At 36.3% G+C, this 16,198-nt stretch overlaps 1 protein-coding gene across 2 annotated transcripts in view; it reads left to right on the top strand.

Annotated features, from left to right (window-relative positions):
* The window catches only part of ARHGAP10 (Rho GTPase activating protein 10), a 149,056-nt gene that overhangs the window by 56,483 nt on the left and 76,375 nt on the right, over nucleotides 1-16,198 (top strand). For both annotated transcript variants that reach the window (XM_071808001.1, XM_065837626.2), the window contains exons 4-10: nucleotides 1,450-1,521; nucleotides 4,585-4,686; nucleotides 7,769-7,879; nucleotides 9,871-9,975; nucleotides 13,053-13,182; nucleotides 13,919-14,025; nucleotides 15,698-15,792. In XM_071808001.1, coding sequence (XP_071664102.1) covers nucleotides 1,450-1,521; nucleotides 4,585-4,686; nucleotides 7,769-7,879; nucleotides 9,871-9,975; nucleotides 13,053-13,182; nucleotides 13,919-14,025; nucleotides 15,698-15,792 — 722 coding nt within the window. The remainder of the gene's footprint in view (nucleotides 1-1,449; nucleotides 1,522-4,584; nucleotides 4,687-7,768; nucleotides 7,880-9,870; nucleotides 9,976-13,052; nucleotides 13,183-13,918; nucleotides 14,026-15,697; nucleotides 15,793-16,198) is intronic.

The following is a 16,198-nucleotide window of genomic DNA, read 5'->3' as shown; positions in this document are numbered from 1 at the left end:
TGCACTGAAGGGCACGTTAAGTGTTTTTGCCAAAAGCAGGAAATGGATGCAGAAAGAAAAAGTTGGGGTCATGAGAACAAGAGCTCTGAAGTTTGGAAGTGGTTGTTTTGTGGATGACTATGCAATGTGAAATTTGGCCCAGACTTGCCAGATATTTGGGTTTCCAAGTAGCTACCCAGGTGAGCATGCTGCCCTGGCCCAGTTGCTCTGGTTGCAGTGAACTGGGAGGATGACTCTGACAGTAATCCCTGCATGGCTGCAGGGGCGGGAACAGACAGTGCTATTCAGATTTGCCTTGTGCTGAATCTCTAATACATACCTCTGGTGTTTTATGAGAAGATCTTTTCAGAAGTGTTCCAGAAGACTGGGTTAAGCTTGCAATATTTTATCTGAAACTTTTCACATTTGAAGGTGGGGGAAGAGAGAGAGAAAGCCTTGTGTTGTATCTAAGGTGGGCTTCCTGGGTGCTCTGCCTGGACTCCTGGCAGCTGAGCCTGGGGGCTGTGATAAGCCCAGTCCTGGGCATGACTTACTCTGTGGGTCTGCCTTAGGACTGAGAATGGAAGCACCCTACCTGCTCCTACACACCTCCAATATTCTTGCCATCTTTTCCGTGCTGCTGTTGAGTTCAAGAAGTTCCAATCTTTGCTGAAATTTCAAACTTTAAAAAAAAAAGATTAAGTCTTATTTGTATCAAAACCAAACCCAACCCAGCTCCATCTCTGGTGAAATTTCATGTGAACAAGCAGCTATGTTTGCTGGCCAGATCTAATAAGCTACAGTTTTCTGTAGTATATTGTGGTATATGGTGTCCTTTTTGTTTCTTTTTAGTATGGCTATGAGACTGTTTATCATAAGTACACTGGTGGATGCTCACCTGTTGAACTAAACCTCTTGTTTCTTAACTTTACACCTCTTGATTTTATAATTTAGGTTAACTTAAGGTTTTCTTAATGTGACTAAATGTAAATATTTGGAAATTATATATGTATATATATATTTATAAATGCTTAATGTTTTAACTATGTGTTAAAAGCTTATTCTTTGCAACTCAAGATATCTTTTTTTCCCCAAATGAAAATCATTTGTCTTCTCTCTCATTCCTGTGTTCAGTTTTTGAGACTGTTGATCTGTTCTGCAAGACTGGCACGAGTGAAGCAGTTGCAGTTTGGCTGCAGCTTGTAAATTTCTGAAATTTCTGCATTTGTTTTAGATTTAATTTTCCTGACAGTGGGTTGAAATAAATTAGAGAAATTTTGAAAGCTTGACTGATCTCAGAGATGTGATTTTCTTTTTTTTTTTTTAGTTATGATTTAGACTCTTAATTTGTATGCTTCTCCTTTATTTTACCCCAGAGCTTGTTTGCTTTTTTCTTTTTATTGCTGATGCTGAAGTGATTTGTCTGTCAGCTACGAAAACTTAACCCATGCTTCTTGTTTTTTTCTTTAGGCACTCAGTGTTACTGAAACTCTGATCAAACCTTTGGAAAGATTTAGGAAAGAGCAGCTGGGAGCTGTAAAGGTTTGTCCTTCATTTTCCTTTAAGATAAGTTTGTTTAATTTTTCTACTTGGATTGCATTGCAGTAATGACATGTGTTTGGCAGAGAGATACTGTTGTTTATATTTCATGTATTCACACTTTTTTTTTTTTTAATACTTTGACAACTTGCTTCAGAAACAAATGGAAAGTATGTTTCAAGAGAAGAATGTGTCCTTTCCCTTCCCTCTGTCCTCCCCCTCCCTTTTCTCCTGTGCCTGGAATAGGAGCAAACCTGCTAACAGCCCTCCTGCTCTCCTTCCTAATGAGTAACCCTGTTCTGCTTTGTATTTGCTTGCAGTTGCACAATCAAAGGCTGAAAAATATTAACTACCCAAAGGAGCTCATCTGTATGCTTTTAATTGTGTTGTTGCAACCTGCAAAGTGGAAATGGCCTTTATTTTACTTTTTTTTTTTTAAATAACTGATTACCTCTGTATGAGTGGAAACAGATGGAAGATCTCAGAATGTTTTTTCTTTTTCTGAAAGCATTCCATATTTTTTTAAGGTTTGTTACTGTGTATATTTAAAAAAAGACAAAGAATAATATTGAAAAACTCAATCTGTACATTTCTAAACTATCGCTCTGCAGATGTTTCATGTTATAGTTCCATGACTTCAGCAGCATCAGTGTTTAATAGCTGAGATAATGTTTCAGTTATGAGAGTGCTATGCATTTTTAGTTTAGCTGGAGTGATTAACGTGTTCTGAATATGATATCAGTGTTCGTGATCATATATCGTTGCAGTTTAATAGTACAATGAGCTTTGTGTGGTCTTATGGACTTCTGAGATGTATATCAGGCATCCCAATAAAAACTTGACCTGTAGCATAGGGGTCTTCTAAGGAAAATGAGGATTTGTTTTGAATGTAACCTATTGTCATAGAAGCTTCTTGTAATGACTGCATTATCTCAACAGTATTTTTGGTGTTAAGGAATGTTTCCATTTTTGGGGTGAGGCCTCTCAGTACTTTAAATTAGGTCATGATCTTCATTAATTTCCTAGTCAGAATTCTGTCCCTGATACTTCTAACTTGACAAGTTACGTTCAGTCTACATCTCACTTTTTGTTTGGATGGATGTTTCTTCCCTTTTATCTCCCTATGTATTGTTTCTGTGAAGTTGAAGTATTTTTTTTTTGATGGAATTCTTAGTGATCTTAAGTAGAACAGTCTTGCATAATTGTGTAATATTTAAATAAAAATCCTCTAAAAATATTTAACTCAGAATATTCTTGACTGAATGTTTATCCAATATAATCAACTTGCTGACACTGGAAATAAAATGCTGCTTAGCTCTGAAAAACAAGTTATGGCATCTGATAGTGAAGTATATCTGGAACATTGTTTAGTATTTGCTTTAGGAAAAATTTATACTCTATCATAACAAAATAAAATTTGAATCTGCTGCTTAAGATTGTCATGTATCTTGCATTCCCAGCTGATGAAATGGTCTGAGATAGGCTTAAGAAGAAAAGGAAATTTTTAAAAAATAGCTCCACAGTGCTGGAAACTGAGACCTGTATTGAATTACCCCTTGGTAAAAGATGTTGCTACTCTAATCCCGAACTGCATATGTAAAGTTTCTGGCTTTGCGTGTTTAGAAGTCAATAGCTCTCTTCTTTTCTGGCAGAACTCAGATGTTGACCCAACCAGTGGAAATTTTGCTAATATAAATGCAAATATTTCTTTTACTCCCTCAGTCTTTCTTCCTTATTTCCCATATGCTAATATGTATCTCTAATCACACTAAAATATATGCATATCTTATTGTTTCACAGTTGTTAAGGCTGATGTTTAAAAAGAAGTACTTAGACTCATAGTGCAGAAAAAAATTAGCATTTTTGGTAAAATTACGTGCTGGGGAGCAATCCTAAACAGCTTAGATCCTCTCTTTATTAGAATTCCATCTTCAGAATCTGGTCCTTCAGAAAACAATAATGTGCTTCACTTATGTATTGTGTTATTAAAAATGAAAGGTTAAGAGAAAAAGATGAGTAAGTATGTCTGTAGAGTCTAACTAGTATGTTGGGTAGAATACATCTAAGTGAAATTCCAAATTGACAGATAATGGAAAAATGTTTTAGTTGAACTGGTATCTTTCTGATGAGTAAGTATTTCAGTTCTTTAATATGGAATATAATATTTGATTTTACTTATTTTAGATTATTTTCAACTGCAATTGTGATACTAAAAATACCTTCAAAATTGGTACATTGATTTCATCAGTGCTGAATTCTGTCTTAACACAGAGCTAAGAAACTAAAACTGAGGAAATAAAAGGGTTGCTTTGCAATGACGTCTTCTGATTTAGATCAAGGAACTTAAGATTTCCTAGAAACATGTAACGGCTCTCCCTTTTCTCTTACATTGCTTTTGCTGGCCGGAGACATCAGTTTGCACACACGTGCAAATACCATTCATATGTGTCTGTGACCGATTCTCTTTTGCTAGTGTGATTTTTCTGTTTTACTGAGATTTTTTTTTTTCCCCCATGGGTGCAATGACCATCTGGTAGAAGCAGGAATTCAGACATTGATCTTTGTATGGCTTTAAAGTCAAGAAATACTAAGGAATATGGAACTGTGTTCACTTTCAGTTTTGAACTGTGGAACTGTTGGTACTTACTCAAATGATTTTTCTATGCTTTCCTCCCGTCAATTATGGAAAGTTCTTTTTTTCAGTAAAACTGATATTTCCCTTCAAGTTCTCTAGTCAAAAACCAAGATGATGTGGATGATCCATGAAAATAATGAAAAATGCAATAAATGAAGAGGTGGTGGTTTTTTCAGACTTTTTAAACTTAGAAGATGTAAGCATTTGTGTGCTAAGTCTCACCATAATGGTGCAATGGGATTTCATGTCAAGTTAGCCTTTAAATTAATTTTTAAAATTAGTTGGGAACATACTTTTCCTTAGTTATTTGAGCTATGATATTTTGTTTCTCTTTGTTTCTTATTAAATAGAGTTTGAAAAGAAGAAAGAAGGAGGGAGGCTTTTTGTACATTTTTAAATATAAATGAATGTTACTTTGTTTTTGTGTCTAGGAGGAAAAGAAGAAGTTTGATAAGGAGACAGAGAAAAACTACAGTTTGTTAGAAAAGCATTTGAGCTTATCAGCTAAGAAGAAAGAGCTACAATTACAGGAGGTATTGTTGCCTCTCTTTTTTTATGGAAGCTATGGAAACTTTTGAACAGAGAAATATATTTTATGCAAATGCAAACCCAGCATTCATAGTGGTAAAAGAAAAACTTCTGTCAGCTGGAAAGGTTGGTGAGAAAAATCAGTATTTGCTGAACTTAGTGGTATACTGTGCTCTGAATCAAGGACTTGATGTGTGTATGAAGTACTGACATAGTGTTGATTTTTTTATATAGTCAAGGGACAAGCGAAATGCAAACATATTATGGAAAATTCTGCTTTTCTTATGAGGCTTTACCATATATGTAATTTGCATTGCGTTGTATGTATTGGCTAAGTGTCCTGTGTTAAGGCTTAATGCAAAGTATAGCAAGACTTATATTTGTGAAGTAAATGTTTTTGTGGGTTATTGGTGTTTGTTTTTATTTTATTTTATATTTTTTGCTTTCTCATGTTTTGAAGATCTGTTTTCATCACGTAGTGCTACAAAAAAAGCTTTGTTGACAATTTATAACTTAAAACCAGATCTGTTTTGCCCGACATTCCTTCTGTCCCTGTGGGTTTCTTATCATCCTTATTTGTAATAGCTTTTATTTCTGGAGCAACAGCAAATAGTATGTGAGAAAGCAGCAGAGAAATCTACTACAGAAACTTGCTGTAGGCAGAAGGATTTTTTTTTTTTCAGAGAAATGTAATTTTGTCAGGGTTATTGATGGTTGGTCTGTGAATGCCTTGCATCATCAAACACTAAAGGTTTTCCTCAGAGATAACTCTTCTCCCTGCCCTCTACCCCATCCCAAATAGTCTATGTCATCTTTTGTAAAAAATGGTTGATATAACTGGCAAGTTATTTAGGAACATGAGAGCTCTGATTATTACTTTCACTAGGATGTTACTCCTGCACCCTGTATTTGCAACATAGGCCCTTGTTTGTATAAAAAAAAGTCTTTTGGGGAGTTGAGGTGTCCTGCTGAAAGTAATGGACATTGCTCATGTGTCTGAACTTGTACTTTTATCAAATTGGCTGCCAAAGAACTCATGCAGAAAAAAAGAAAAAGTAATAGTTGTGGTGACATCTAACCTCAATGGAAAAATATAGAATGTCTGCAATAGGCATTTTTAAGCTGTATCGAATATAGTCTGAAGTTTTAAAACATGTGTGAAGACTAGAGTGAGCAAATAGATTTGTTTTAAATATCCTTCAAAGTTTCATGAACAAAAAAATTGTAATTCTTTAGCCAGCCTTTTTCATTTATGCATTTAATTTTGAAGTATAAATGTAGAAGCAAATTAAAAAAGGGACTTGCAGCATGTTGTCAGAGTGCTAAACAGGAAAAGCTTTCTTGTACAGTCTTAGAAAATAGGTGTATATAACTGCATGAGAGCTTTCTAATTTAGTATCATGCTTGTCTAGTTCTGTCAGTTTTGGACTGGAGTACATAAAAGATGCAGGTATAAATTTGACAAAAATTTGATGAAAAACATGCCATGTCGTGTAGTGTCTTACGTTAACATAGCCTTTGACTCTGTTAGTGGAGGGATATTACTGAAATTCCACTGGGACTCGGTATGTGTCTTATTTCTATATTTCTTCAGCAGTACACAATGTTGAGTACATCTTGCTGGGTGCACGAGGAGGCTCACGCCTCAGAAAACTGAGACGTGATATTTTATTTACAGGGGAAATGAGAAGAATTAATAGAATGGCTGTGTTGGGTGTTGTGTTCTTGGGCAGGGGAGAGAGGGAAGGAGGCAACAGGCAGCCAAAACAATAAGCAACCAAAAAACAAAGAAGAGAAATAGAAACAGGCTTACGTGGGCCTTTAGTGTATATAGGGCAGTCTCACTATCGAATAGGAGATGTCTTAGTAGACCCACTTCATAGTCTTTTTCTGTGGCTGCACTTCAGTACATGTATATATTATTATAAGCTTTGCTGACAACTCAAACAATCCTGTGCTGCATGATTTACAGGATGCATTGGAATGGCTTGGCTTTTTGAAACATGTTTTCTTACTGATATGCATATCAGTGCTTTGTTTTTTTTAAATGGCATTTGTTGTTAAGCCCCGTTAGGTGCAGTCAGCTTCCTAGCACAGAGCAGCAAAGCATGTCTTAAGGCAAAACTGTCTCAAAGCTAATTTGTCTTATACTCTTAAAGCACAGCAGTCACTCTTCAGCCTGAAGTCTCAGTATTTGAGAGTATATGATAGTGAGTCTGGTCCTTTCACCTAACCCTTTCTCCATTCTCTTTTGTAATTTAGTGTAGAAGTGTTTGGTATTTATCACATGGGCAAAGATTAAGTGTTAATCACTTAGCATATCCCTTTTTAAAAAATGTTTTTTAATGAAGGTCTCTGTTACTCAGATCTTGAAGTTATATAGTTTAATGTAGACATGTATAATATAAATAATAATGAAATGATACATGCTAGAAAGTTAAATAGTTATGTACAAATGAGCAGCAGCTGAAATATAACTGTTCACCATCAATATGATGTTGGCATTTCAGCAAAGCTGAGCTAAACGTCAGCTGAATCTACTAAGGCTGCATTTTTAAATATTTGATGCTCTGTGGAAATTTGTGAAGTGTCTTACCAATAAGTGAACTTTTTTTTTTTACTTGCTTTTCTTGCCAGTCAGAGTGAGCACAGGCATCAGGAATGTGTTTTTCAACAATACAATTTTCTTCTTTAGTTTGATTGGAGAGATTATGTCCTCCTTTTCTAATGGAGGACACTGCTAGCCCACTCTCTGTTGGGGCAGGCCCCTTTTCAATGCTATTAAATTAGTGCACAAGTACCTACTCTGATGTATTTGGCTTGGGTTCTATTGAAAAGAAGCTTGAAGAAATATTATTGGAACATTTCCAAAAATTTAGCCTCATGGTTTAAACCAACATACATTCTCTAGTAAAAGGGAATTGCTGCAACTATTTAAAAGTAAATGAATTAGCTGCATTGTAAAGGAACAAATCCTGATCTGGAGACAATAATTGTATCACTTCCCACTTGTATGCTAAACATGTGTAATTTTGAAGCTGTCTGCAAGATATCTTTGAAACTTCATGGTCTCTATTCTGTGTGTAGGCAGATAACCAAGTGGAGCAGAATAGAAAACACTTCTATGAGCTGTCCCTCGAGTATGTATGCAAGTTGCAAGAGATACAGGAGCGGAAGAAATTTGAGTGTGTGGAACCTGTAAGTACCAGTGAATTCAGCCTATCCTGGCATTCATAAGGGATGGAGAAGGAATGCAGTGGGATGAAGGCCAAGGATCTCTGCTTTCTGAGAAAACGTATGCAATTGTGTGACATAACAGAATTTCAAGCACTCTTGTTACATCTATGTGTATTCCTAATACAGGCACACTTAACCAGGCATCTCAAAACTTACCTCGGAAATTACAGTTGATTTGGATTCATTGATGTTGATTTCCAGAAAATGAGTGAAACCTTGTGCTGTAGTGCAAAAACCTCCATTTATGGTGTGAGTTAGAATAGAGAATTCAAGATGATGATGTTGTGGTCAGACTTCTTGCATTTGCTATCTTTTCTTAACCACTGAAATGTCGTTCCTGACTAAGGAATTTAATTTTCAATATGAAGGTTGCACTCAGAGGCCTGGTAGTGAAGAAGTGCAAATATAAATTAACTAAGAAGGTGCTGCTGGCTAAAAAGCTCATTGTCAGGTGGTCCGATACATTTGAGTTCAATTATGATTGTATCTGTGCACAAATCAACGGCTTCCACTGAGTTTCAGTGAAAATCATAAATGTACTGACCAGACTTACTTAAATCTGTGAGAAGAGCTTATTCTAAAATTTTCTGAAATGTACATTAGCTTCATAGAAAAATGCAACTTTATGAAATGAGAACAGTAAGTATAATACTGAGATAGAGGGAGGATGGACTGCAGATGTGACTTCCATTCATTCATGCTCTGAAGTTTGTGGTTTTGGACCAAGTCTGTCCCTTTATTCTGATACAATTATTTTAATTTAATAATGAAAAAAAGTCTCAAATGACCCTAATCAAAGTAGTTGGTAATTATGGAGTTAACGAGAGCTTTATATTTTAATATAGCTTATTCCTGTATGAAAAAATGGCTAAAATACTTAGTAGGAAATAAATTGCTTTGAATATATTGACAGTATTCGAGGAATGGGAAAACTTTATGAAGACTTTTTTTTTTTTTTTTAATCCTAAATAGCTGTGGGTTCAATTGTTGTGTTTCAAACCATTTGAAGTTTCCTCAGAGCCAGACCAATCAGTCTTCAAATTATGTTTTCAAAACGCATCCCTTTCTCTTTTCTGAAAGCCCTCTCTGGATGGGGTTGAACTTTGTTGCTCAATTTGTGTTTGAAGTTTTCACTAGCATAGTAACCTGAAATCACTTAGTACCAATTTCTTATTTGTCTTCTCGTACATACTGCTTTAAATGTATGTGTTTTTTGCATTTTTGAAAATGGTTTATTTGCGTAAGAATTTAGACTTTATTAAATACATTCTTTGGTTTGTTTTCTTTAATAAAGAGAGTTGTTCTTTCCAACAACCTGAACCAAACAGGAGAGGTAGGCAGTAGTGCACGTCACCCCATTTCCAATATAGTATAACTCGTTCATCCTTTTAAATCAAAACACTGAAGACAGAAACAGCAACGTGAATCATTGATGGTTCTGACAGAGTCAGATCTGCATACAAAAGGCAGTGATGGGTAAAGTTACTGGAGGAAGAGCTTCCTTCTTCAGCCAAACCAGTTGACTCTGTTAGAAAAGTCATCTTAACATGGTCATTAGCAGGGCAGGGGAATGACCAGGGAAAAGGTGACTAGAAGACAGAATGATCATTACCTCCTTGTGCATGAAGATTTATGCCAGATATCATAGACATCAGAGCAGCTGTAGGAAAACATGACATGAGAAGGTTTGGAAAACAGGCAATATACATTGTCTATGGTCAAATTTAAAGTAGAGATCAGTTATAAAGTACTAGAAACAAGACCACTCAAAAACTTTATGTAGCTGATCATTTGGATTTAAATAGTTATTCATAAATTCTAAGTGTTAGTTGGAATTTATTTAAAAAGTAATCATTTTATCATCTCTGATCTTGCTGAAGAAGACCATGTGCGGTAATCATATTCTGGTAAATAAAGTTTTTCATTCTAACAAGTCTTGTTTTTTATTTCAGGTGCTATCCTTTTTCCAGGGTTTGTTCACTTTCTATCATCAGGGATATGAACTTGCTAAAGACTTCAATCATTACAAAATGGCTCTGCAGATAAATATACAAAATGTAAGTAGAGATTAATATCCATCCCCTTTGTAGTTTTTTAAAATAAAATTGTGCATCTAAGTTACTGTGTATACAGTATCTATATTGCCAATACTTTCCTCAGTGTTAATGCATTTACTGTGAACTCTGGGGATATAGTGCCATCTCCTGGCTAACCAACCACATCACTGAACAAATTGCTATTTCCAGTGGGTTCCCGTTTCGTAATTTCTAAGACTTCTCTAAAAAACAAACACCAGGTAAGATGCCCCCACTCCTTTTTCCAGTTTTTTTTATAGAGACCTAACACAAGCGTTATCATGAAAGAGTTTAAAAAAAATGAAGTTTGGAGAATTCAGAGGACAGGTGATGAATGCCGAGATTATCAGTGTTTTAGGTATGTTTGAAATAGAGTGTGTGATGGTTGTGTCTGAGGGTCATTGCGTGGTAGGGCTGTATGATCCAGGACTGGGAGAGCTGCAAGCAAGGGAGCTGGGACTGACAGGGTCAGTAGGCAGATGATCTGTTTGATTCCTTGAGATTTGTTGAAGAATAAAACCCCTTCAGAGGAACCTGGGTGTACCATAGGCCTGTTGGTGGGGAACAGACCGTGTACCTTACTGCAAACAAGCAATTCATGGTTGTGCATCTGTTTTGTTGACCTCTAAGGGCACCTGAAATTAAGACACAGAAACTACTTCTCAGAGGTTGCAGTCTATTTTTAGAAATGGCTTAACTGGCAAGGCAGTAGCAGGGAGACAGGAAAGCAGAAGGGAGGATTATGGTTGTTGTAATACAGTGACATGATTCAGGTGTTGTGATACCATTCCTTTAATTTTCTTCCCGTATGTTTAACTATTAAGTTTCCTCTTGAGCTGTTGTTGATTTTGGGATGGGGAACTGAATAGTGGTAACTTCAAAAGCAGACTTCATGGCAGAAGTTAGTGCTTCTGGAAGAAGTTTCAGGTCAGACTTGCTTCTTTTGTGTGCTTAGCTTAACAGAATGAGGAGCTGCACAGAACCTCAGGGGGGAGCTGATGCAAGACAAGCAAGAAATGAAACATGAGAGGGAATCTGTGATACAGTTTTGAAGAGCTGGATTTGAGATTATAGATGGAAAAAAGCCAGTGAAGTGGTCTGAAGAACTGTTGAGCAATAAGAAAGCAAGCTAATCTCAGCTGCCTTTTTTGATTGATTGAAGTTTTATGAATAGATAGAATTAATAACCTGGATTTCAAAACACTGTAGAGAGAAAGGAGGCAAAACTTAACAACTTTCTGAGGTAAGAAAATAATATAAGGAAGCATCTGAAAAGATCATGACAGGACATGAGACATTCTGCAATGTGTTTAAGATGAACAAAACATCCCAAAGCAAAAATGAACTAGGGCTTGGCTGTGGTACGACTGAACTGCTGGCAGAACACTAGATTACCATGTTAGAAATGGAAGGGTACACGATTCAGTATAGAGAGCCTAGTTGGATATGGAGAGTGATTTGAGAGTTGCCAGCATAGCTGTAGTAATTGGCCTCCTTTTCATTCAGGTTGTCTTTACTTCAAGAATTATGCTGTGGGTTTCTTTTCCATGCCTTGCCTCAGACCCTGCCTTCCTCTCACTTCCCCCAAAAAATGAAAGAAAGAAAAAATAAAACAACCTAGCTTTGTAGCCCTAGCTCTGGTAAGCTGATTCTTCCAACAAACAGTCTTATTCTCTTGTAAAAATCCTGTATCTCCAACTAGATTCCCTTGTGCTCCCAGGACTTCTCTGTTGTTATGTCAGTTCTGTGCCCAGCCCCACACAAGGATCCTTGCAGCCTTAGCCACACTCTCCTGCCCTGCAGGCAAACTTGGCCTTCCCTGGGAGGAGGAGGCGTAGCTGGGGTAGTGGCTGTGGTGGTCCTCTGGTTAAGCTCAGCTTTGTCACAGCACAAAGGGAGACAGGAATTTTCTTGAGGTCTCTGGAGCCTGTGGTGCTTCATCGCACCATTCCCAGGTTGTGTTTCACACACCCAGATTTGTGACCACTGCACAGATAAGACTAAAATACTGGCCACAGGATCATTTAAAGCATTAAACCTAGGAGTGAACAGTGCTCAGACAGGAAGGTTTAGGTATGAGCTCTCCGTCGCTGTCGTTTTTTTTTGCATTTGCCCTGAGTACAGAATATATATATTTTTAAGGTAGCTTTTCTAGGAAATTTTATAAAGAAGTTCAGAAAATTGTTTGGAGCCTTGGAAATGACTTTATGTGCAGGTCTAACTCCAAAATTTGCAAGCAGATGTGACCCGAAATTGAGATGATGGATATGGGGAGGGTTCAGAGCCATTGTTTTGCCTAGAGGTAATAAGGCAGTTGTTCTTAGTTATCACCTAAGGAATATCCTCAGTTTTCCTGTATGAAACTTGTTGCTATGGGTGGCTGCTCTGACCAGCTTGCATGGGCCATGTTTGTGCCCATGAATAAGTTCCTTCCAAGTATGTACCGATGGCCAGTCAGGAGTGTACTGTTAACTGTCTGTGCCCAAGAATAGATACTTGCTTATATTCATGATATGTTTGTCAGTGTATGCAACTGTATGCTTGTCTTGGGTGAAAAAAAAAAAAAATAGGCGAGGCAAAATCTTTGGAACTGTATCTGTTTTCAGAAAAATAATGGTGCTCTCAAAAAGCATCGAAACACATAAGCATGCGTCTGGAAGTATGTACTTTCCTCAAAACACATGTGACAACTGGGGAAACTACCAGCAATTTTCACACACTTTCAATGCATATTTTCAATTTGTGCAATTTGAGCAAGGGTGTATGTGGAGGAAACTACTTTTGTTATTTGCTTATTCCCCAGTTATCAGTGTTTTTCAGACCAAACTGAAAAATTTCTCGTGTCAATTGTGAGCTGCTCTGTTATTTTGTCTAGTCCCGTTGTCTAATTTAGGGATGGTGTGGTTACTTTCTGATTGTTTTTGCTAGTATTCTAATAAATATTTCTCTTGCAGCTGCTTGCAAACTTTGAAATGAGTGACATTCAGGAATAATAATAAACTGTTTTTCTCATATTTTTCTCTTTATTTTAAAATTTTTGGGTGCTTCCTTCCTTCCAGACACGGAATCGTTTTGAAGGAACAAGGTCAGAGGTAGAGGAGCTCATGAACAAGATCAGAAGAAATCCTCAGGAACACAAAAGAGCAAATCACTTAACGATGGAAGGCTATCTTTATGTACAGGAAAAAAGTAAGATGTATTTTTTGTATTCCTATAGAGCCCATATTGTGCGTACAGGCAAATCTTATTTCTATAAATAACATGAAGATGCAGAAAATTTACAGTTTATTAAACAGAGTCATGAATGAATGTTTGAAATCTCTGATGGCAATGTTACTGTGGCTCAGAAGAAGATCACAGTGCTGAAAGTGTGATAGTTCTTGGCAAGGGTGACTGGATTCAGGGGAGGTTTTATTTGATGGAAGGATGTATTTGATGCAATTTTTAATCATCTACTAATGACTTCCTCTAGAGTTGTCAAACATTTGTTGTCGGACAGCAACATGAATTGTTGAATTAGCCTCTGAAAATTGGGCTGGTTTATGATGATGAAATAGACTGTCATGTCCTTGGTTCAGTGATATGCTTTCATTATCTTTTTGCGACCGTATGCTCTAATAAAGCAGGCTATATGCTGGGTAGCTAGTGTTGAAAATCTTTCTGTGAAGGTGCATGTCACACAAATCACATCCTGTCAATACTTTGAATATTTGTAATTCTTTCTCACTCTAATGAAAAACCCAAATAGCATACAGAGCTCTTTGTATTACTTTGTGTAATGTCTTTAATTCAAGCCTTTGTCTTGAATACTGCATTATTATAATAGGAATTAAGTAGGACTCGTAAATATCATTTTGGAAAGCAGGAGAAGAAAACACACAAACTGGTAAAAGTACATACTTCTTAATGCTTCTGTTTTCTATAGGGCCTGCTCCCTTTGGTTCCAGTTGGGTGAAGCACTATTGCACGTATAGGAAAGAGACAAAGAAGTTCACCATGATCCCATTTGAACACAGATCAGGAGGGAAAGTTGTAAGTATATTTTTATATTCTGCACTTATAGTTGCCCTCTATCAAGATCAGAGGATGTGTCAGATAAGATGTGTCAAGTATGTTCTATCTCTACCTCCTTGCCCATTTTTTTTCTTCTTTCTTCCATGCAATTCAGACTGCCATTTAAGGACATTAATGTAAAGTAATGAATGGATTAATAGAGAAAAATTAGGCTGGCTTTTCAGCTGCTTCCTTTTAGAAGACCAAGGAATGTGATCCAGTTAACATGCACTATTTCACCATTAGAATCTGGTTTCTCCATGAGGAGAACTTGTTAAAGAAATTTCTAAGTCTATTATATTTTCTTTCTTACATGCTCCAGCCAGATTTTTCTTTCAGAGATGTAAGTAATATAAGAAGGACTAGAAGAGATTACTTTTAATACGAATATAATTTGTACTGACAACTGAGTGTAATTTCAGCTATCTTTGATAGTATCTGAAATATTTAAGACCCAAGACTCTGTTGATCTTTAAATGGCTTTAATTCCTATTGAAATAGTTGGGAATTGAGGCCACTCAGCACCTTCACAGATGACGCATTAAATGAATGTATAAATGTAGATGAAATGCATTTTGTTGCAAGGTAAAAGGATGTCTGCAGCTGGAAAATAATGCTTGAATCAGTGTTCTTGTAAATGCAGCACCTTGCCTTATCTTCAAATTTGGTTAGAAAATCACAATGTTGGAATTTTATCAGGGTATTATATCTCGTTAGTGTGAGCAGAGGGGAGATGGCTTTCATAATTTTGAGGGCTATGTATGATATATTTACAAATATGTTTAATTTGGGAGAAGCTTTCAAAAGCTCTGACAAACCTGCCACACTGAAAATTAGTAGCATTTGGCTTCCTTAATCATTTCAATACTTATATGAATCTTTTATCCTGATTTGCTCTAATTGAAATAAGCCATTTTAGTTAAAATATTATGTGTGTAAGCATTCAGCATTCTAAAACACTTATGAAGCCATTTTTGCTGTATTAAAAGACATCACATTTTGAAACCCACAATGCAATTACTACTTCAGTGAAAGCTTCCTGTGTCTGGAGATGTTGAATAAGACAAGAAATAATTAAAATGTACAGTTAATCCTGATTATATCTGGTATAACTCATGCAGCATTCACAGATGAATTTGTTTATTTGATTTCTCAATTCTTAAGGGTAAAGCATGATCCTAGTGTTGGCTAGTCTTGAAGAAAGAACTGGTTCTGTAAAACAGAGTACAGGCAATAAAAAATGCTTACTTTGTTCTAGTTACTGTATAAATAGCCTTTACTATAGACATCACTATGTCTGACATAAAATGGGGCAAGTCTCTTACATTGTGTGCTTATATTGTAACGTGCAAAATCTTTACAGCAAAATATTTGTTAGTTTAAATTTCTGTGATAGTGTCATATTGTGAAGTACCAGCTAAAATGGATTCAGAATTTTTTTTTCAGTTATGTCCTGTAAATGATCATGGGATTTATGTGCTATTGTGCAGAGACCTGGACGGCAACCACGAGTGAATTCTTTTCCAATTGTCAGTTTTCAGTATAGCTTTTGCCATTATTTTAATGTAAATTTGCCATACTTGGTTTGTGTAGCTGGCTTACTGAAGCTTTCAATTACTTGGTCGAATGTATAAAAACTTTCTTTTCACAGGGTGATGAAGAGCTCTTTGTCCTTATGTATTGTACCAAAAGAAATACAGACACTATAGACAGGCGATTCTGTTTTGACTTAGAAGCTTCAGACAGGTAAGTTTGTGAAACACACTAAAAAGGACTCTTTCTAAGTAGCAATTAATGTAACTGTAATACTACTGTTGTATTTTCTTCCTTTTTTTTCAATGCTCATTCAGACTGCCAGTGGGAAATAGTCACTGGAGGAGCACGCTAGCGCTGTCGTGCCTCTCTGGATTTTGCCTCAGTTGTGTCTTGCCCGAAGCAGTGAGGATCTCCAATGAAATGTAGACATTGTCTGAACTCACATAAATGCAAAGCATAGAAAAAGTTAGAGAAACTATGATGAATTGCTGGTATCGTAGTGAAGAAACGTGGTTTAGATTAAAGTACATATAGCTGTAGTGAAAGACCATGACCACAGTAATAATTCATACAGTTGTGACCATATTGTAATCACAAGCCTGCTTTCCAAAATGAC

The sequence above is a fragment of the Patagioenas fasciata genome, chromosome 4 (genome assembly GCF_037038585.1).
Source record: "Patagioenas fasciata isolate bPatFas1 chromosome 4, bPatFas1.hap1, whole genome shotgun sequence".
NCBI classification, from domain to species: domain Eukaryota; kingdom Metazoa; phylum Chordata; class Aves; order Columbiformes; family Columbidae; genus Patagioenas; species Patagioenas fasciata.
Note: the sequence above shows the minus strand (reverse complement) of the source record. Positions and strands in the feature narration are given on the sequence as shown.